Source organism: Chrysoperla carnea, chromosome 4 (assembly GCF_905475395.1).
Source record: "Chrysoperla carnea chromosome 4, inChrCarn1.1, whole genome shotgun sequence".
Lineage (NCBI taxonomy): Eukaryota > Metazoa > Arthropoda > Insecta > Neuroptera > Chrysopidae > Chrysoperla > Chrysoperla carnea.
In genome coordinates, this window is record NC_058340.1 from 32,764,946 (window position 1) to 32,789,696 (window position 24,751).

At 28.2% G+C, this 24,751-nt stretch overlaps 1 protein-coding gene across 1 annotated transcript in view; it reads right to left on the bottom strand.

The window, feature by feature from the left end:
- The window catches only part of LOC123297397 (G-protein coupled receptor Mth2-like), an 82,927-nt gene extending 58,444 nt beyond the window's left edge, over positions 1 to 24,483 (bottom strand). Inside the window, exon 1 of the mRNA XM_044879045.1 lies at positions 23,874 to 24,483. Coding sequence (XP_044734980.1) covers positions 23,874 to 24,381 — 508 coding nt within the window. The 5' untranslated portion in view covers positions 24,382 to 24,483. The remainder of the gene's footprint in view (positions 1 to 23,873) is intronic.
- Positions 24,484 to 24,751: the final 268 nt, after the last annotated feature.

Sequence of the window (24,751 nt, forward strand, 5' to 3'; positions counted from 1 at the left end):
GTTTGAGAATTTTTGAACTTGAATATCCTTGTGAATGGTATTTTGGTAATATTTGTGTAACACATCTAGAGGAGAATAGCTTATTGTGTACCGGTGTTTAATTCGTAACAGGCGGTTTCCTCTGACCATCAATTCATAAACAAAATGAAAAATCGGTAATCTAGGCAAAAAATTGAAGTTAGGTATATTTGGCGGTCAAAAATCAAGGTGCCAAATATAGAAATAAGTTTGTTATAAGTTATTTATGATACAAGTGGGATAAGATCATAATTAACGTACGAAAGATCATTATTAACGTCACATTATTATGTGTGAAATTAACAAGTGCGTAGCACGAATTGGGCAATCCCACAAGTACGTTTATAATGCGTTATCACACGCATAGCGTACAATACTTTATCTGCGCCTCTAAAAGGTGAAAATAAACGATTATTATTAAAAATTTGTCATGACTAGAGAAAATTATTTAAAATTAAGAATAATAGAAAATTAAAAACGTTACTATTGAAAAATGGTAAATAATCAGGTGGTCTAAATTGGAACTACTGAAAAATCGGTCCACTTCCTGTTTAAAAGAACAAATTTTTATCGCCAGTTAGCAGGATTGATCTTATTTGAATTTGAATTTATATATTGGCCTTAAAAAATATGATAAGTACAAGTTTTGCCATATGGTAGTCAAAATTGTAACTACTGTATGAGGGCATTCTTCTGATTTTAATTAATACGAATTATTAGTGCCTGTACGAATTGCAACTCCCAGTTATCAATAGTTACTTTTTAATAGTTTAGATTTTGACAGTAATTTGGACTGTGTAGTAATTAATTCATTACGATAATAGTGCGGTAATGAACTATTTTTCCCACGCATACTGAGTCAAAAAAGTAGTTCTTATCTCAGGGGCGTACGTAATATATTTTGACATTTTTATTCAGTTGTAAAGAATACTAAACTGATATTTTTCGTAACATTTACACATTTTTATAAAGCTACGATCAATTGACAATTTAATTAGATTTTAGACAATATTTTAAATTAATATCTATAGAGCTTATCTTAATTTTTTTAAATTGTACGATGTTTCTTAAATTTTACCAGTACATAGTTGATGAAAACTTACGGTTAAATATAAATAAATAACAAATTATGTTTATTAAGAGTTTTTATTCATTTTTTGTACAATTTTTCAAATAACTAATTAAATGTATGATTAACTATGAATTTCTATATTTACTTCATTATAAGGAAGAAAACGTTTGGTAAAGTGTTTCGAACTCAACTGTAACTCTCAACTATATGAAACTTTTACATGACTCCAAAAATCAAGGTTAAATTCAAATGTGCTTCCAATTTTTGTAAATATAGCTATCCTACAAGATTTTTTCAATTATAAATTAAAATGGTTAACTCTTTATACACAGAATATACATAATAGAAAACAGCTTCGTAACAAAGGAAATTTTCTGGAATTTTTTAAATAATCATATAAAATATTTATTTCCATAAAAGTACCTTTAACGAAAATGGATTTTGCATGTTTCTTTAAACTACAACTTTAATGATGTTTAATTATAAAATGGCGCCATTATATATTAGGTATAGTTTTTATAAAAGAAGAAGGAATGTTAAGAATGCAATTATTGTAATCAAACTTCATATTTAGTAGTAAAACAAATATTTTATAAAATGAAAAAAAAAATAGTAATAATAAATACAATATTATGAGCTAGAAAATTGTACTATGTGTATCAGCAAAATTGGTTTATTTCTTTTTACTTAAGCTATACCTAACCTTTACAGCATATAACCTACCACAGAGTATTCCAAACTCAAAGAATATTTCTTGAAACAGCAACGATAGCTGCTAAAAGACTATCCAAAACGTAGATTCAACACCAGATAAGGAGAATACATGAGATCTTTCAAGTTACGATCCCATCCCCAAAATTCATACATTATTTTTAGCATTATATTAATATTGTGTTTTTAAATTCAACATAAAAAATTCATTCATTTACCCCTAATGAAACTCTAAGGAACGACAAAAGGGACACATAATGTAACTCTCATTTTAGTTTCAATGTATTTAAATTTAACGCAGCTTCTTTTTTCAACGATATCGATGTATCAATTGAAGTAATCAGTGAAGCAAGCGGACAACTTATATTTATAAATTATAGTCTATGTGTTAATCTGCTGTATGAGCTATATTATTGTAAAATTTCATTGAAATCCATTCGGTAGTTTTCAAAATCGATCAGCACAGTGGGCGAATAACTACTATCACGTGGTGTTATATAACCTATAGCCTTCCTCAATAAATAACCAGTGAATATTTACCCATTATTAGGATTAAATTTATTATTTCAGTTCTTAATTCATGCTGTAGTTTATATCGAGATTATTTATAAACGAATATAATGCGTGTTCCATGTACATAAAAATTATTTACTTGTTATAAAAAAATTTTAGATTTAGAAGAAAAATATGGTTAGAAAAGTAAAAGAAAATTACTTATACTTCGTTTGACATTATTTTATTATGTAGGTTGGTATATCACATTATATTTTATTTAACCCTCAATTTACAACTATCAGTAGTCGCGTAGTTTTCTAACTTCCACATATCATTTTTTAGAAAGATAAAAAAAAGAAAATTTTTTTTATAGATCTTTTGATAAATATTTTTCAGATTTCGAATTTGACAATCTAATTTTAACCAAGCAAAGAATTTAATTTTTTTTAAATTAATTAAAAATTTAAACCACATTTTATATTTTAAATTCTATAATCACGAAATTTGACTGGAGTATTATTGTTCTTCTTTGAAAGTAGAATTATTTAAAAATATAAATCTTTAAAAGCACTGTTTTTAACTCATTTTACGATATAAAAAGGATAAATACTAATAATATTTAAAAGAACAAATCTAAAGAGATAATAGAATTTTTTTAAAGTAGAAATAACAAAGGAGGTTTTATTATTAAGTAGAATTATTTAGAATTAAAATTATATCAAAGTATAACTCATAAAACGTAGAAATATATTGGGACAGAAATATTAAAATTGTTTAAAAGTAGGGTATTTTAAATATAGGAAAATAAGAAGTATAATAATTCTTTTTATGCCGTAAACTGAGAGTTAAAAAAGCATTACATAAAAATACTTTGTTGTATTATGACATCAAAAAATATTGATAAATAAAATAAAAAACAGTTTATATTTTTCCATATTATTTATTATAAACACGTGTAATATATGTTCATCTGCCTACGAAATATATAAAAGTTTGTTTCAATTTCAAAAAAATCTTGTAAACTTAATTCTAAAATAACCTCTGTCTAAAAATAAACAAAAAATATAAATAAAATAAACCTAACAATCTCATTAATTTTTATGTAAATAACGACATAATAATAAAGAAAAATATGGTATCATAAATTATTCTAAATTCATGGTCAGTATTACAAATTTTTTCCAATTATAGTCCGAGAGTCAACCGGCACTGTCACAGGAAATAATAGGGAATATTCATAAAATTTAAATTTCCGGACATTTCAACTAAACCATTATTTTAGTAATTAATTACTTTTTAATTACTTAAAATCAATGAATAAAAGTACAAATTCAGTGAGAAAAATTCAAAATTTCTAAAACGAGAAATTCTTCTGTATTTTAAATAAAACTAATAAAAAACGATACCAGGGTTTAGGTATCCCGAATAAGGTCAAAAAAGTAAGATAGAGGTTGTTTCGGAGCGGTTAATTATGAAAGGAGCGCTCTTTACGCTTGTGTTATATTCCATTTTGAAGACATAGCTACACTTGGCCATATCAATCAAGAAATGTCCGGCGTATGGCCAAAGATACAGTTAAGTGTGTCACTTTCTTGTATTTGTGTACATATGTTTCCCTGTCTTGCATACTAGAAGAATTCATTATAACTAAATAGTCATGAATCATTTCAAATTAATATTCTGAATTATTATTATTAATATTCTAAAAACAAAATAATACATGTATTCGATAAATTTTGGAACGGATATATCATTGGCTATTAATTTTCCGATTTTGTCAGCTACTGTGTTTGTCAGCTATTACTTTTGGCTAGCGAACGTGACAGATAATTATATGTCGTTCGTGGCACGGCAAATTAACTTTACGAAAAAAATTAATATATTTATATTTTCATAATTTAAATTTAATAACAAGCCGATTCCCGCGACTTCGTACGCAAATATTAAAAAAAAAAAAAGAAAAAAGAGGCAGAAAGAGGTCTCAGTTCTTTACCATTTTCCTGTAAAGGAGCTAGTTTTTAAAATTCTAGCTAATCATTTCAGGATTGACTCTAGTAGTTGTATGCACACAAATACTGCGGTCAGTCAAACGAACGATAGAACAGGAGTCAGATATATGCTATCAAAACGGTCAAGATTTACGTGGTATTAAAATGAATTTACTAAAGCTGAAAATTGTTATACAGATTGTATATTGCACATAAATAACAGTAATGACAGTCAGTGAGTTAAATGTGAGAACATAGTTGGTCAATCAGCTCTAATGTATCTCCAATAAATAAACAAGATTCAATTATGATTGCCGTGGTATTTAAATGAATAACAATTTTCGCTTTAGCAAATTCATTTAAATACCACGGAAAACATAACCATTTCGGTACCATATATCTGACCAATGTTTTATTGTTTGCTTGACTGACCGCAGTGGGTGTACACAACTGTCTTAGCCAATCCTCAAATAATCAGCTTTAGTAAATTCAAAGAATTTTTTTGGCCTGACTCTTAATCCACTACTTGAGTAATATTTTATTATCAGACTGTCAAGGTGTGATTATGTTTTCGCGTGTATCTTGTAAAATAATTGAAGGGTCAGTGAATCATTAAAAAAAAAAAAAAAAAAAAAAAACATAGTTTTAAACAGATAGCCTTTGTCATTTTCCAATGATATAGAAAAAATAGTGGTCTGTTTTATAATATGTTTTAGAATAATGTCCTAACAAGTAGTGCTCATTTAACAGAAAAGAAATACAATCTTTATAGGTAAAGAAATTTTTCAGTGATTAGCGCCCATAGGAAAACCCTCTATAATTTTATGCAAATAGATAGATAAAGTTTGTAAGTTCAAATATAAATACTGATTTCAAGCAAATGAAATAGATAAATTAATAGTGCATTCACATTTAATACATTTTTTAATTAATGGTAATTTATTTTCTGGTACCGTGCCAAATTAATATTGTATCATCATAAATAATACAATTATAAATATGTTTATCCATATAAAAATCTTTTTTTATCTATAAAAATCTCTATCAACACGGATTTAATCTATATTTGCCCGAATAATATAGGATTTAAATAAATCAAAATATTTATAGACTATTCGGGAAAAAATTTTTATTTGCTATGATGAAATATGGCTGACCTGAATTTTGATGAAATATAATTATTAATGGTCTAGACAAAGTACTCTCAAATAAATATTAAAAATCAAAAATGAAATGATACATAAAATATCTCTAAATAATTATTTTTGCGTTTATCCTCGATGATTTATCAACTAAATCAGGATTATTTATAACTTTCAGTTGAATATACCCCTAAAACTATGCAATTTAAGCACAAAGTATTTATCCCATTAGTAAATACTACTGTACTGGTTGGGCGGGAGGCATGCTGAACGCCTGGGCCTGGCAGTGTTCCACGACTACTGCAGGAGCTGTCACAGTGGTGAGGAGGAGGAGACAATGTCTCATCTTCTCTGCCACTGCCCAGCTCTTGTTATGAGAAAATGGAGCCAGCCTCTCTTTGACGACCTCTCCGACCTAAAGTCCGTCGACGTTAAAGTTCTACGGTTGTTCTTAAACAGTTCAAAATGGTTCATGGAGTAGTGGCCGGGGATGGACCAATCTTTTCTCGGTATCACAACGGACCCTATGGTCTAAGTGTGTCCCACTAACCTAAATACTACTTTTAAATCAGTGAAAGTACAAAAACTTCGTAATACTACCACTAACCAGTCATTTGGGTCCATTGCTTCGCAGATCAGGATGCAACTTTTATTCCCGTTTTCCCTTACAAGCTTTAACAATCCCTGGGTTGTTCCTCATTTATACTTTTCGACTAAAAATTGAGAGCACGATACGGATAAAAATAGTAAATCTAAGTAAAAGCAACCTCCCTGATTGAAAATATTGCTGCTGTAAGAAATATTGTGAAAGAGAATCCAAAACCGACTGGCTACCCATTAGTCACAAAAATTGGTCATTTGAAATTCCACAAAAGAATTGATCAAATTGAGGAATCGTTCTATTTCGGACAAAATTCAGAGAAGATATACTTGATCAGTATTTTAAAAACATAATTTTTTATGGCCAAAATATTTTAAGTCATTTAATACATTTCACAGATATTTTCCATAAACAATTTAAAATGTCATAAACAAGCAATAATTTTATTCGAAATAAAAGTACCTACCCAATACCGAAAAAAAAAATTAATAAATTATTACTAACCTTCATTATCGAAAAAAAACCGTTTTTGTTTATGGATTTTTACCACAAATACCCACATATGAATTTTATTGAGAGTAAAAAAGCACATATTTAAGCATTGGGATCAACCCATACTTGATATATGTTCAAACTGATCAAATTCAATTATTAACAACCTTATTCGGAAAATAAAAGCACGCAATATTTACCGACTGGAAACTTTCTATAGAATACTTTATGTACTTCTGGGATAACAGCTAATGCAATATTCATTGATACGTGTAGGAGTTAATTAAATAGCGATTTAACTTTCATATATTTACTATCCTGAATATTTCGATAAATCTATAAAATTGTAAAGAAAATTCGCTATCAGGCTCTTAAAGTTTAAAATGAAATCGTTGGGCTAGATAAATCAAGAAAAAGTTTAAAGAAAAAAAATCTTCTTATCTTGAAATAGGTAGACAATACATATCGGTGGAATAAATCCAAGTTTCGCAATTTTTGGAATAAAACAAAGCCAATAAATAATTGTCGTTAAAATTGAAACCTTACAGAAATAAATTCCATCAATTTACTACTTTCCGAATTATGGCATTCGAGATATTTGCTTAACAGGATCCAAATTTAAAATCCAACAGAATGAAGTCATATCAAAAAATGCAAAAAGAAAATTTAAAATGTTGTAGAATCAATCATTCGCATGAATCATTCAATTTCATCGAAAGAAATAAAAATTTATCGAAAAAGATAATAAGATTATTGATTTCGAGAAAATAAATTATCAAGAAATAAATTGAAAATTGTTAGAATTCTATTATATTACGAGAATAAAACAATACTGCACTTAAAACGTTAATTGGTTTCCATTAGAGTTTTAAATCGAAGCACAAATATTAACAAATGATTTTTACATTAAAAGGATTTAAAAGTTTCTGATAAGTATTAAGTATGTAATATCCTTTGTGGTATGCATATGCTGGTAAAGTGAAGTTTTCAGTATGAAAGCTTTTATTCAAATTTGAAATATACATAATGTTTACTATAAAACATTTGAAGTAAATTTTCCTGTTTTTATAGAATTTTCTACATTTAAGTAACAGCGAGTTTTTGGTAAATCTTTGGTTTTCTTCGAATAAAAATAATCGATTGACTAAACTCTACATTTTGAAGTACTTATAATACTGACGTATTTTCGCGAACTTTTTTAGTACATTCCGTAATAGTAAAATCTGAAATGTTATATATAATTCATTTTGGATTATCAATGGATAAAAGCATTTCTCATGCAAGTGACACTTTTCATAATTCTGGCATGTCCATTTTACAGCAAGCATTTGATATATAGATAGCTACAAAAGAAGTAACTCCGTTACCGGCACCATCAGTAAATTTTTATGCAATTATAACTACGTTACATGCTATAAAATAAAAAGGACGTTAATTTCCCACCAACGTCAAGCCAAAAGTGTTGCCGTAACTTGATTTGGTTAAGGTGAAAAACTCGGATTTTTAAGGAATTTTTTGTCAGCTTTGAACAGTTAATACGTAACTACAAAAGGAATATTAAGTTTATACCAAATAAGCTAAAATAGTTCGGCAAACATTCGACAAATCGTAAGAGATACCAACAAAAATCGGATGAGAGTATTTTTTGCAAACGCCGGCAACAGAGTTCCATTCTAAGTATAAATAAACAAAAACAAAATAAAATTGAGAATTGAGACCATTGAGAAATCACAAAGAATATGTATACACATACGTTTTTATTCATTTTAGGGTCCGTAGCAATGAAAACAATATCGAATTTTGTATCGGTAACGATTTTACCAAAAATATTGTCTAAATCTCTCAAATATTCATATAAAAAAAATTCGGTTTTTGTAATTTTTTTAAAATCACTTATTCCATATAATTATAAAGAATGTTGGTAATAAGCAAAGACAAATACTTCTGAACTCTACATGAAATTGTCAATGCCTAAACAAACACTTGACATCCTGTTTTTTGTATTCATTCTTAAAATTGATATTCTATGCTATTATAGGTATAAAAACCTCTAAAGATATGTTCTAAAGACAATATTTTTCATATGTTACCCAAAATTGTCTTGCTCGAAACATACCCCGATAATACAATAAAAGTAAAAAACATTTTACGTTTGAATACATATTCATCGATTTATTTTATACATTTAGGCAATTGCACAAGGGATTTCAATCAAATTTTGACTCTAGATAATAGTCGTCTGAATTGTTATCATCGGGAATAAACATAAAAAGAAATTGTTTCATGAAAATAAAAACCAACTTTTGTATTTATGAAGTAAAAGCTTCTTTTTTCTACCAAAAAACAGTTTTGTTTCTCTGAGTGTTTTTCTATCGCATTGTGCTTATAGCTAGAAAACCACGAATCCGATTTGCCAAATTAATTTCGTAAAAGCTTGGTTCAAATTTTAGTATCAAAATTTTATATATATTTTACGTATACACGTCAAAACATTGTGAAAACAGTTTCCTGTTTTAACATCCGAAAAATGGTGCTTTATATCTAAGTTTTAAGCCTTTGAATATCCGTGTAGTTGCATCATGAGCCTCGAACAAGTCACTTTAGTTTAGCTAAACGTTTTATAAATAGATGAATATTTCTAAGCAGATTTTATCAAAAATCTTTCGTTTGCCATCAACTTTGGTTTTTTTTTCAGATATAATTTTGGTGGAAGCGCAAGGAAGTAAATAGAACATATTTATTTGTTACAAGATTAATTGTTCTCAATGCTTCCACCAAAATTGCATTAAATTCGTACATGTTATTTGGTAAAAAAAAAAATTTTAATTCCTTTCATTCCTAATGATTATAATATTTTCCTAGTTTTCCTGCACTAAAAAAATAATCGCATGATAGTTCTCACGTGTCTCAATATTATAAAAATTTAAGTAACAGGAAAATTAAAAATAGAATTACTTATAAATATAAAAAACCCAGCTGTAAAATTTATCACGACTTATTTTCAGGATAAAATTGTTAACATTTGTATTTTACTCATAAAGGTTAGTTAATTGTTAACATTGTATTTAACTCATTAGGTTTTAAATTATTGGTGACTTTCTTAATGATTTGACGTCAAAATGATGATTATGTCATCAAAAAAATTTCCCGTGTTCTATGAGTTAATTGCATATTTTCCCCAGAATTTAGAGTTATTTTATGTGATTTTTTTCTTTCACTGATGAGTTACCTTATCTAACCCTTGATCTTGCTTAACACGTAATTGCTTAATTATATTTCTTTGAAAGATTGTCCAATAACTTAACAAAAGAATATTTTTATCAAGAAATTTTGCCTGAAATGTCTAACGTGGATAGTAATAGCAAACTAATAAGCAAGATGAATACGCAAATTATTTTTTTGGAGTTGATTTTTCTGGCGTAAAATAAACTTTTAATGGTATAAAGAACTTAAAGTACCGGAAACGCGGGATTTTGAGCACGAACAATTTTATGGATATTTTCCAACATTTTTGTATTTCGAAAACAAAACATCGTTCGATTATAATGCATTACTTAAAAATAACTTATTAAATTATTATAAATATAAATAAAATTTATCAACAGATTTTTATTTCACAATGTAAGCGTTTTGTTTTAATCACGTTTTAATTCAATTACAAAGCAAAATATAATGCATTCAAATTATTCTTTCGTCTGTTTAATGCAACTTTAAAGATGATTCATAATTCTCTTAAAAAAAGAAAACGTATAAACGTTGATATTCACACCGTGCGTGAGTTTTATTAGATGCGTTTCCAGGGTGACGATACACTAATATAATTAAAGAATTGTATGGATGCATATATAATAATTGTATGGATTGCATTTATGACTTACATTGAAAATTTAATATTATTGTCTCACAAATTTAAATAAATAATTATGATAATTTTCATTTGAAATATAATATTTTTGCAATTTGATTTCTTATTTGAATGTGGATGTGAAATGATTCACTCTCTGTATTTTGATTGATGTGCGTCAAGAAGTTTCACTCCAAAAAAGGATGTTTTCTTAGGCTAAGAATATTAAAAGCATTTTCTCTTAGCTGTAAGAATAGCACACGTCAATTTGTTTTAGCTGTAAGAATATTTTTTCTTCTTATAAATTGTTAGTCCAGTAAGTAAGGTTTTTGAATCGCCCTACGTTAATACATTGTTTTTTTCTCTTAAATAAATAAACAAACTCTTCTATTTATACAAACAAATTGAATTAGTTTCATTTATATTTCATAAATGAAAATAAAATATTCATAAATATAACAAGTTCATTCAGAATATTCTGAATGAAAATTTTACAAAATTATGTAAATATAATTCACCGAAAATTTATTAGCAAGCTTGGTTAAGCCACATAAGAGACCATTTAAACATAAATATTTTAATATATAAGATTTATGTTTAGGGTAAAAACCACAACAAAGTGTCTGGATTGGAAGTTTTTGTCTTGCGTAAAATATAGGGAAAGAATATACTCTATATCATTAAAATCGCGCCAGTTAAAACCCATAAGTGTTTTTATCTTAACATTATGTCATTAAAATCGCACCTTTTAAAACATTCTAAGTGTTATTACCAAAACATTTCATGTGGTAATTAACTTGTGTAATTTTAATGAAAAAGAGTATAAATAGAATTCGGTATAACTTGTTAGTAACGTAGTATTTTCCGATTTCTTGTGATTTTTTCAAGTTAAAACAAAAATTATAATATATGGTCAAAGGTACATATAGATTGATAGCCAGAAAAGTATATTTTTTACTTTTTAGTGCAGAAAATCTTGCCCTTTCAGAGATTCATCAAGATCTCGTCGAGGCATAGCTACCTAAATTTTTAAATACACGATTGGACACAAAAGATTAATAAATATTGTGCAAAGAAATGAATTTGAAAAAAAGCCAAAAATGATAATTATGGAATTAATTTAATGCTTCATTGAAGTATAAATGTATCAAATCGAGAACTCCAGTTTCAACAGACACCTAAACTAATCTTCACAAGCAAATTGACGAGAATTTTCATGCACGTAGACAATGAGTTTACGAAAAAATATTTAATTTAATATCAAATATTATTTGATATTAAATTATGGTTGAAAATGTATGATAAATATATGGTTGAAAATGTATGGTTTCTTGAAAGATGAGTTTAATTCGGTAAGTTTTTAACTTATATCAATTATGTCAAGAGCCTTATCAAATCCACATTATAAATCAAATACAAATTACTCATTGCCTAATTAATATTGTTTAATTTTAAAAAGACAATTGTGGTTTTACAGTCGTCATATTTCTAATTAATTGGAATAATAGAAGTCATAAAGGAAATAAATGTGGCATTTTTACTTCTTTGTTCAAAGTAAAACCGGAAGTATTACTAAAACGTAAGAAAATTTTTCTTTAATTTAAAGAGCTAGAAGGGCAGATTTATTTTTAAAAAGCGTATGTGTCAGCTCCGACGCACAACCGGAGTTTAATCCTTAAGTGTTGTATCTGTGCTGTGCCTTCAGGTTATTGTCAATTTCAAACAATAAATGTTTTGTTGACAGAACACGAAAATACAAAATATACATACGCAATAATAAACAGTGAAAAGTGCGCACAATAGGTTGTACATTTTCAGTAAATGTACGTTTTCAGGAACTTTGTATTGGCACTATTTAGGAAACATTATCGTATCAAATAGTGATGAAAAATGATCGTAGTTTTATAAAAATGCAAACGTTTTTGTCTAGATTACTGATTTATTGCCAGAAACTAAAAAATTAAATTTTTGTTGTAACTCTAAGTATACTGCTTTATACTTGTTATACATTTTTACTATCTTAGAATTCATTACTTAGTTCAAAAGTGTACAAGTATGTCAAACGCTGCGAAGGCCAGATTTTGTTATCAAAATACTGGTTTATGATTAACCAAAAAATATTTTTTAAGGAAAATAGTAAATATTTATCAAATTACTTCCGGCGGATACATTAATGTAGGATGAACTTGGAAAATAAATAATAGTTTCAATAAAACTATTATTTCAATTCAAAGACAAGCGGTCAGAGTTTGTTTCTCGAAAAAAGAATAACTTGTGATAGCTGAATGCATATATAATACATTCATCACTGACTAAGAACCGTGTTCAAATGCAATTTGCTTCCATCTTTAAACAAAAGTCTGCACTAATAATATATGGAACATTTCATTTTCATTTAATAGAACCAAAAGTTTACAAAGTATCAAAGAGGAACAGGAAACCTACACTGACCGGTAAACATATGGAAACACAAAAATGAATTTATCAGTGAAAAAAGTTTAAATTCATTCTGAAAATTAATAACATAGAAAAACCATCAACAAGCGGAAAATCTGAAATGATGTGTTCATGAAACTTGACTAACCAGAAAACGAAATAAAAATCAGCATATTAACAGTTATAACGTACCATAAGCTAAAGCTTCTACCATAGCATCCGCTAGTTCAAAACCATCTGTATAACATAGGAAAAAATTATTCAGTTCCCACTGACCATCACTACGTAATTTATTTTCCACACAATAATCATTCAATGAATGAAATATCCCACCGCCTGGTTCACCCGAATCTGATGTGAACAACAATCCCGTATCATACTGTAAATAATAATAATCTCCTTCTTCTTCTTTTAACTTATATTTCCCATCAACACATGGATTTCCATCAATAAATTGTATCATAGAATCATCAACTAAACTATCGTTCACTTTAATTGTCTTATCATAAAAGTCTAATTTTAATTTAGTAAAGTTTATATTTGCTGATTTATTACAAGGTAGTGGACCATCTTTTTGAACATGTATTTCATTTTCTGAACAACATTTTCGAACACATAATTTATTTTTACATAAACATTGTTTATCATAATAATATAATTCATTCGATTCCGTGTAATTCATTTGTATGTAATGAAATTTATCAAACACTTCACCGGTACTTAGTTTTATTTTACTATCGGATAAAACTTCTTTAACAGATATTAAACAATTTGCATAATCGAATTCAGATATTGGACTGCAATTATTTATAATTATTAAAATTAAAAATGACACTATTAAATTAGTTAACAACATTTTTATTTCTTTGATAATTTGTTAAAGATTTACATTATATATCACAAAGAATAATTGAATAAACTTTATTCCATGAGTCTACTTTTAAAAAATAAACAAATGACTGATCATTTTAATAATAAAAAACAACAATTGAATAACGTTATTCCATGACACTTCTTTAAAATAACAAATTTATTAATGATTTTATTCCATGAAACAATAACTAACGGTTTTTATTCGTTTCTTTGATACTTTATTTCTTTTTAGTGATTATTCATAAGTGTAACCATGGAATATTAATATTAATATATCCGACCAATATCCCTGACGACACGTAACTGAGACGACTAATATGCTTAAATATTTTTAGACAATTATATTCGTTTGTGTATATCAAATAATATTATGAATAATTTGATAAGCTTATCAAATTTATATTTTTTTATTTTCAATTACTTATATCAAAATGCGCGGAGTCGATTGATTCTAGACGCTTGCGCTTAATACAAACCACAAGACATATGGGAAGATAATTGAGTATATTTTGTTGAGCATTCAATATATATATACCATATCGAGTCAGCATAAGTTAGAATGGTATTAGAGAAAAAACTTTTGAGTGAAGAATATTTATTAGGTCTCGTCATTTTAACCGTCAAAAATCATTAAAATCTTGCAAATTAACTTTGAGCCAGTACTTGGATAATATTATTGTACTTTTATTCAAGTTCTATTTCGTAACTTAAGTTCAACGCATTATTATTATTACGCTGGCAAGTTTTTTTCTACTTTTCCCTTATCTTTTTTATTCCTTTACCAAATTCTATGATTCACCGCTCATTTTCATGGTTATTATGTCCAGGTTTGACGAAAAATATACTCATGGGCTAAAAATACACCGCTTAGGAAAAGACACGCTAGACAAATAATTTGAATGAACAAATATCATAAATTGAAACAAATTTAAATAATAAGTTTATTAGTCAAACATGCTAGTTTTTACAGCTGCTCTCCTAATACTCTAGTTATATAATTACTATTTTTAATACATTTTCTCCTAATATCTATTAATTTAAGGACTTTTGACTTTTTTCACCACTTTTCTTCGAAATTTGTTGTATTTAGCCACGGTTTTGTTGTATTTAGTCACGGGTACAGGGTACCTATGGGTTACAGAACCTACGGGAGCGGTATTTCGCACGAGTTGAGCTAGTTTTTAACCCCCGGACTAAAAAAAGAGATGTTATAAGCTTGACGGCTATATATGTGTCGATGTGTGTTTGTCTGTCTGTGGCATCGTAGCGCCTGAACGGATGAACCGATTTTAATTTTTTTGGTTTCATTTGAAAGGTAATTTAACTGAAAATGTTCTTAACTATGTTTTAAGCCGCCGGCTGAAGTTTTCGTATCCGAAAAAACTAAAAAATTGGCGATGATCCTCAAAATCGATTCAGCTTGATAAGACATGATATATAATTTCAACACACACTAATAGCTCAAAAAAAATAAAAAGGTCTCTCAGAGGACGTTTTGTATAGAAATAAATCAATCAAGAAGACCTAACTTAAGAAGAAAATACCTAAAATATCCGTGAACTGTTTGATTAACCACAAAAGCGAAAGTAAAAATCAGTATCTCTGTTGAAAATAGTAACGTACCAGTAGCTTTAGCTTCTACAACAGCATCCTCAAAATTGGCAAAATCATTTGGAATACATAAATAAAAATTATTCATCTGCAACTTGCCATCACTAAATAATTTATTCTCTACACAATATTCATTCCATGTATGAAATATTCCAACTTCTGGTTCGCTCGAATCAGGTGTGAACAATAATCCATCATCATATTGCAAATAATATAAATCCCCATTTTCCTTCATTAACCGATATTTCCCATTTACACATGGATTTCCATCGATAAATTGTATCATAGAATCATCAACTAAACTATCGTTCACTTTAATTGTCTTATCATAAAAGTCTAATTTTAATTTAGTAAAGTTTATATTTGCTGATTTATAACAAGGTAATGGGCCATCTTTATGAATCTGTATTTCATTTTCTAAGCAACATTTTCGAACACATAATTTATTTTTACATAAACATTGTTTATCATAATAATGTAATTCATTCGATTCCGTGTAATTCATTTGTATGTAATGAAATTTATCAAACACTTCACCGGTACTTAGTTTTATTTTACTATCGGATAAAACTTCTTTAACAGATATTAAACAACTTGCATAATCGGATTCAGATATTGTATTACAATTATTTATAATTATTAAAATTAAAAAGGACACTATTAAATTAGATAACAACATTTTTATTTCTTTGATAATTTATTAAAAAAATGCACATAAAATATCGAAAAAAAATTGAATATACTTTATTCCATTAACTACTTCCATGACACTTCTTTAAAATAACAAATTATTAATGGTTTTATTCCATGAAACAATTATTAACACTTACTATTCGTTTCTTTGATACTTTCTTTAAGAAAAACGACAACTTACAAATAAACTATATTTCTATCTATTTAAATAAGTGTATAAACATGAAAATTATTAATATTTCCGCGCAATATCCCTGACGACACATAACTCATGCGACTAAATGTTTTAATATTTTTAGACAATCATATTTTTATAGCATATCAAATAAGCTTATATAAATAAGTTTTTTTTACTTTGAATTAATTATATTTAAATACACGGAGAGTTGATTAGTTCTTGACGCTTGCGCCAAATCCAACCCACACGACAGGCGGTAGGATAATTGAGTAAACTTTGGTGATCAATTAATATTCCTTGTCGAGTCGGGAAAAACGAGAGCCGTAAAAACTCAAAAACTTCTTCAGTGAGATTATTTTATCAAATTTCCTTATTTTATTCCCCAAAATTGATCATGACCTGGAAAATTAAGTCAATTGTATGTTGATTCAGCATAACATTTTAATGCAGTGGAAATTTTTAACTTCCCAGAGGAAGTTAATGTAATGGGGCCGATTTTGAAAATATCCAGTTTTACATATTTCCGGGGTTTCAAGGCCGCAATATCCTAATCAAACCTTATCAATGTGATGTCTGTGTGTGTGCACGTATGTGCGTATGTTCGCTCGGATTCTTTCGCCTCGATTATCTCACGAACCAGTTATGACATTAACACGTGACTAGGCTTATTCGACGCGTATTGAGGAACTGGAAAAGTTTCAGCAGAATTGGTTGAGTCGTTTTTTAATGGTTACAAAAAAACTGGAAAAAACTCGATAAACAGAATCTGAAAAGTGGATGAAACTCATCATTTATCTATGGAGATAATGATCGTTCCAGGATAAGCTGCAAAACATGTTCGAAACATGATCCATAAATGTTAACAAGACCTTTTTATAACTTTTTATTATACCAGGAAGTTTTTCGTGTGGACCTCGAGAGTCGCACACTCAATTTATTTTTACACGAATTTATAAAGCAATATTATTAAGGTATTTCGATTTATTCATCAATTAATCATCCTTTTACACGTCTTTTGTGAAAAATTCATATCGATTGTCTGAACGGTTTAGGAGAAATTAACTATCAAAGTTAGTTTTTTTTACAAAATAAAGGGCATATTTCTCATAAACCATACATAGAATCGACTTGAAATTTATACAGAAGGCGTATTAAATACATTAATTGACACATAAAATTTCAGTTTTTTGCTTACACTTTGCAAAATATATAAATTTTTAATAGACAAAAAAGCCTAAATAGCCTCGTAAATTGTTTGAACCAAAAAGTGAGAGTAAAAATTCAGTATGTATAAAATTATAACGTACCATAAGCTAAAGCTTCTACCACAGCTTCCTCGTATTCAAAATCATTTGTAAAACATAAATAAAAATTATTCAGCTGCCACTTGCCATCACTAAGAAATTTATTCTCAACACAATAATCATTCCATGAATGAAATATTCCACCATCGGGATCGTCCGAATCAGGCGTGAACAATAATCCATTATCATATTGTAAATAATATAAATCACCATTTTCCTTTTTTAACCGATATTTTCCATATACACATGGATTTCCATCAATAAATCGTATCATAGAATTATTAATTAAACTACTGTTCACTTCTATTGTATTTTTATAAAAGGTCAAGTTTAATTTCGTAGAATTTGCTGATTTATTACATGGCAATGGACCATCTTTTTGAACTTGTACTTCATCATATGAACAACATTTTCGAACGCATAATCTATTTTTACATAAACATTGTCTATCGTAATAATTTAATGAATTTGATTCCGTCGAAGTCATTTGTATGTAATGAAATTTAGAGAATATTTCCTCGGTATTTGTTTTAATTACACCATCTTCGAAAAATTGTGTAACATTTGGTATTAAACAATTTGCATAATCAGATTCAGATATTGTATTACAAGTATTTATAATTATTAAAATGAAAAATGACACTATTAAATTATTTAAAAACATTTTAATTTCTTTGTATAAAATATCACATTATATCATCACATAAAACAATTCAATAAACTTGATTCCATGATACTTTTTGAAAAACAAACAAATGACAGTTTGAATAAAAAAAAACAACAATTGAAAAACTTTTATTCCATGGCACTTATTGTGAATTATTGATGATTTAATCCCATGATACAATTAATAACTGTAGATATATACTACATCCTTGATGTTTTCTCTAAGAAAAGCGACAACTTACTCCACATAAATAAACTATATTTCTATCTATTTATTTTTCATCAAGTGTAAACATATGAATATTAATATATCCGCGCAATATCCCTGACGACTCATAACTGAGACGACTAAATGTTTCAGTATATTTAGATAAATATGTATTCATTTATATATATATCAAATATGCTTATCTATTATAAATCGTATTAAATTTCAATTTAATTTGTGAATAACTCATATCTAAATAATAATTGGAGTCGGTTGAATTTCTACGCGTGCGCCAAATGAAAACCTCAAGACATACGGAAATCAAGTTAATTTATTTGGTTGAGTAATCAATGTACAGTGTTTAGACAGGATTAGTGAGCAAAATTTCTTGAGTGAGTAAAATGGCTTAAGCTGTTCATTTTAACCATTAAAAATGCCCTATTAGCACAGTTGGTTATGACGTAACAAATTCCGCCCGCGATACATAGGGTAGCTAGATCGATTTCCGCCGTCGCAACATAATCAAATTAATTAATAGTTGTGATGGGCTGGTGTAGTGCATGGTATATGCATGATCGAGATGCACTCAGCTTCTGAAATTGAGGAACTGATAAATGAAATTATCAGCGGAAAGGTGGTAAAACACATATATGGTATCACAATGGGCTCTATAGCCTAAGTGTGTCCCTCCTGGGCAGCCAATATAACCTAACCTAAGCTAATCTAACCTAAACATTAAAAGCTATCATGAACTACGATGGGAAGATTGTACAGGACTGACTGGATGCGATATACCTTGAATATCGTTGTTCTCAACTCCCTGAGGAATAGCTAAAACGTTATGTAACACTGGAAAACATTTTGATACTGATCAAACAAAAAATGTTGGTTTAAAAATTGTTTTATCTAACATTATTTTATACAATAATATGATAAGACATTTTGTGTATTTTTTGCGGTTTAATTTGTGGAATTCCATTTTCATATTTGAGAATACAATATATGATTATTTTGAAACAATCCACTTCAATTTAAGATTACGTCGTAATAATGAAAGTTACCCTCTCTACCCTCAGACTGTGTTGGAGTAACTCTTTGAAATATTTGTCATTATTATAACGAAATTTTAAATAAAAGTGAACTAGCTCGACCCTTGGAGACTTTCACAATGCGGTTACCGAAGCTACAAACATTCTAGAGCAGGCATGGGCTAATGTGACTTAGAGAAGTCCCTCGGACTCCTCACTTAAAATACGAGTAAAATAGTGAAAACTTAACCAGCGACAACCTAAAATACGAGTAAGACAGAGAGACAACATTTGTTTCTCTATTACTATTAAAGAAACTGAGATAGATAGAAGATTCGTATACCCGTCTCGCTTCCTCCTCTATGAACAATCTTGGATAAAGAGACACACAATAGAGTTAATGACACACAATAAAGTTATATTAATGGTGACTTCGACTTAAAATAACTCTTTCGTCTTTTTAATTATAGGCAATTTTATTACAGCTATGATATACAAAGTACCTAATGTACAAAATTCAATCTTAACATATATTTCTAGCCGGTTTTTCCCTAAGCGGTACAATTGTCCTCATTAACCAGCACGACAACCTTGGCAATGAGAGGTTAGTCATGGGATTTGATAATAGAATAAGGAAGATATTGCGTGGAAAAAACAGGGTAGGGAAATAATATATAAGATTGTTGCAAAATATACGCAAAAATTTCTAAGCATTTTCTTCATAAATGGTTATTCTCGAAAAGTTCGTTTTTATATTCGTTTTAATTAGATATCGGCATCACTTAAATGACAATCCTTTTCATATCTGACCCCAAATTCAATGTTTCAAAGTATGAATCTTCTTTAAACAAAAACCGCAGGATAAGTGATAAGTATAAACCTATAGCTATGTTAGAAAGGGTAATTTTTCCTGTCTAAATCTATATTAAGTAATATTGGAAAAAAATTTTATTGCCTGCACTATTTAAAAGTTTCAAATTATTTGTGCTTTATCTATATTTTTCTTAATTAATTCATCTAAAGAATGATAATCAAATTTAATTAAAACATACCGTAGGCAAATGGTTTCACTACAGGGTCTGCGACTTGAACATCACTAGGAAAACACATGAAGTAATCTGTTTCCCAATCACCATCATCCTTTAATTTATTCTCTATACAATAGTCATTCCACGACACAAACGTTCCTCTCTGTAATTCTTCATCAAATAGATACAACTTTCCCGTATTATATTGCAAATAGAAACTTCCATCTTCTTGCGTTAATCGTTGTTTCCCACTAACACACGAATTTCCATCAATTAAACGTATCATAGAATCATTAACTAAACTACTCGCGTCCTTTGTAAAATTATAAAAGTCCAAGTTTTTGGTAAAATTTACATTTTCTGATATATTACATTGTAACTTTCTATTTTCTTTAATATGTATTTCATCATTTGAACAACATTTTCGAACGCATAATCTATTTTCACATAAACATGTTTTATTGTAGTATTTCAATAGCCCCGATTCTTCTGTGCTCAATTGTATGTATTGAAATTTATCATACAATTCATTTGTACTGGTTCTTATTGCATTATTATTAGCGAAAACTTGGGTGACATTCGGTATTAAACAATGTTTATAATCGAATTCAGATATTGTATTACAATTATTTATAATTATAAAAATTAAAAATGACACTATTAAATGATTAAAATACATATTTATTTATTTCTTTGGTACTTTTATATAAAATTCACATATTATCACAAAAAATACTGAATATTTATTCCATGAAACAAACAAATGATTAAATTTAAAAGAACAACAAATGAATAAGATTATTCCATAACACTTCTTAAAATCCAATGTTTTTCGATTTATTCCATGAAACTAATAAACAATTGATACTTATTCCATATTAATATTCCATGATATTTCTTCAAAAACAATCAATGAGCACTGTATTCCATAAAACAATTGAATTTTATTTGTTATGTAATTACCTATGAGCAACAATAAACAGTTAGGTTTAAGGTATTCTTTTTATATAAGCATGTATTGCTATACACATCCGCGCAATATCACTGACACTGCTGAGTCGACTAAGATATTTTAGTATATATAGAAAAATTTGTGTATTTAAATATCAATGAAGCTATCAAAACTTTACTTTGTTTATCTGAATGACTTACGTCAAATTAGAGGAAGCGTTTGTACAATGTAAACCACAAAGAAAACTACAAGACGCAAGGAAATAAGATTAAACATTATGTGTGTAAATAATAATTGCTAGATAAGCTAGAACCGTTAAGACTAAAAAATGAGACTGAGTTTCATACTCAATAATATTCACTAAAATCCTAATTATTCACTAATTATTCTGGGTCTTTTTATTCCAAAAATATGTCTTGGTCTTGCAAAAATAATCTCAATCTTGGATTAATCGATTCTTGATTTTGATCTTGCATCAGCAATATTTTGAGCTGTTAAGAATTGATTAAGTCTTATATTGTATTAATTTGATTATTTCAGAATTTTTAGAGTCTTACTTTTAATCATCGCTACAAAATTAATCAATTATCTACATTTATATTATTTAAAGTCAATGTTTGTCACCCAAACTGTGTTATACCGAAAGTTTTCTGGTTTTACTTAAAAGGCGAAAGAAAAATTTACTTGGGTATAATAAAGTAAGGCTCAGGTTTGGTAAAAGTCTTGTTACAAATCTTGGTCTTGCAACATTAGGTCCCGGTCCTGCAGAGTTTCGTCTTGGTCTTGATTCTCCGTTGATTGGTCTTGGTACTGGTCTTGTCGAAGTGATAAATATATTGTTCACGAAAAATTTGTAAGAGCAAATCACGACTGCCGGATCGAGACTTATTTCGCTCATTACTAGTTATTATCATGAATTCATATTTTTTTTATTACGTTTGAAAATTGAGGTTTTAGTCTAAGTTCTTTTTGTAAGAACGATTCACTGATAAACAACAATTTTTGAGATTTTTTTGTGATTAGTAAACTTTTTTTGCTTGACCTATTTGGACAAATGGTTTATAAAAAGAATTTTTTTAATTCAGTTTACACCCAAAGTAATATATTTTCGCAACAATATCGTGAGCAGTAAAATATAATATACATTTTATGACTTTATTGAAGTCTCATGAACTTTATTTATGACTCATGTAAGTATGTGAGACGAATATCGCCAAATCATTATCTTGTCTCAACTTATCGCCAGTATATATATAAACGTTCTTTATAAACGCCTTTTAAAGATATTCGCTTGGATTTCGTGAAGAAAAATTACTTCTTCACAAATAAATATACTTGTTACAGTCCTAAACATCCCCCCACCTTAATTAATTCATTGCCATGTTCATTATTATTGGCATCGTATCGTTGCCAAGATTCCAGCCCGTAGTCTTCCATTTCAATTCAAGATATATGCTAAGAAGATATTTTTGCGCCTTAATTCGTTTATCTTCTCGGTTGGTCTATTTGAAAAATGTTTTTTATTTAATATCCCATTTTAATCCTCTTAGCGGTTGATGTTTAGGGAATATTTCATTTTTATCATAACGGACTGATTGTAGCTAATAATAAGTAATATTTTTACGTAAAAATAGCAAATATTTATCCATGCGTGAAGAAAAATTATATAATTAAATGACTTTCGCCTTGATGCATTGTTATTGAATGAAAATGGAAAATCAAGTAATTAAAAATGGTAATTTTTGTTAAACTAATACTTGAATTCAAAGACTGGATCACGACCTTTCAACAGGGTCATGATTCGCCTTTTCAAATAAGATAATGATTGAAATTTAAAATAAAAACTAATAAAAACTGTATCAGTAAAATAAAAGGGCTTTGATAAATGGGCTACTAAAGAAGATCGGAAGGCATTTTCTCTGCAGTTCTTAAATTTGGCAAAAAAAAAACCCTTTTATATAAATTGCTATCATTAGGAACTTAATTTCTATGAACTAACATTTTAGTTCTAAGGACTAAGAGAGATATCTTATCTTAGTTTCAGTCTAAATTTGGTACCTATTATAATAAAACGATTTGGTTAATTTAAAAATATTATAATTATTATTGATATCTTCTACTCCAATAGACCGTAAGATGGTGGCAGATAAGAGTGCCTAATTTGCTCGTTTATATCTTGGAATATATTTGCTGAAATAAGGAAAAATTTACCAGTAAACTGTGTGATCAGCGACCTCTTAACTGCCACATATTTTTAAAATGACCATTTTTCCTAGAAAAATTTTTTCTTTACTTCAACCCTTGAATCACTTGCGTGCGTCTCATGTGGCCATGGCTGAATTACAGAATTTTTCTGCGAACATGATAGACCCGACAAAATCACAGCTTTGAAAAATGGAAAACTAACTTTTCGATATGTAGTTCACAGATTTCACTTACAAATTTCCAACTTAAATAATTTCCAGCTTTTTCGAAGGCAGAAGCAAAAAAAATGACCTATAATAAACAAAAATAACATTCAGATAAAACATACCAATGGCTAAAGGCTGATACACCATAAGCTGTTCTGGTTCAACTTCACTTGGAAAACACACAAAATAATCCGTTTCCCAGTCTCCATCGCCAGTTAATTTATTCTCTATACAATATTCATTCCACGTGTAAAACGTGTCTACGTTAGTTGTCTGAAACAATTCTTCCTGGGTCTCTTCTTCAATTGTATATAAAAATCCCGTATTATATTGCAAATAATATAATTCACCATCTTCTTTCGACATACGATATTTCCCGCGCGCACACGGACTCCCATCAATTAATTGTATCATAGAATCATTAACTAAACTATTCGCTTCCTTTGTAAAATTATAAAAATCCAGGTTTAATTTCGTAAAATTTGCATTTTCTGATATATTACATTGTAACTTTCGATTTTCTTTAACATGTATTTCATCATTTGAACAACATTTTCGTACGCATAATTTATTTCTACATAAACATTGTTTATTATAATATTCTAATTGTCCCGATTCCTCCGAACTCATTTGAATATATTGGAATTTATCATATAATTCACCTGTTCGCGTTCGTATTGAACGATTAAATAAAACTCTTGTAACATTTGGTATTAAACAATGTGCATAATCGGATTCCGATATTGTATTACAATTATTTATAATAATTAAAATTAAAAATGACACTATTAATTTATTTAAACACATTTTTATTTCTTTGGTATTTTATATAAAATTCACATTATATCACAAAACAAATGAATTTTTATTCCATGAAACTTAAAACAAAACAAACTAACTAACAAATGACAGTTGATTGAAAAAAACAACAATTGAATAACGTTATTCCATAACACTACTTGAAAACAAATGAATGATGATTTTATTCCATGAAACTCTC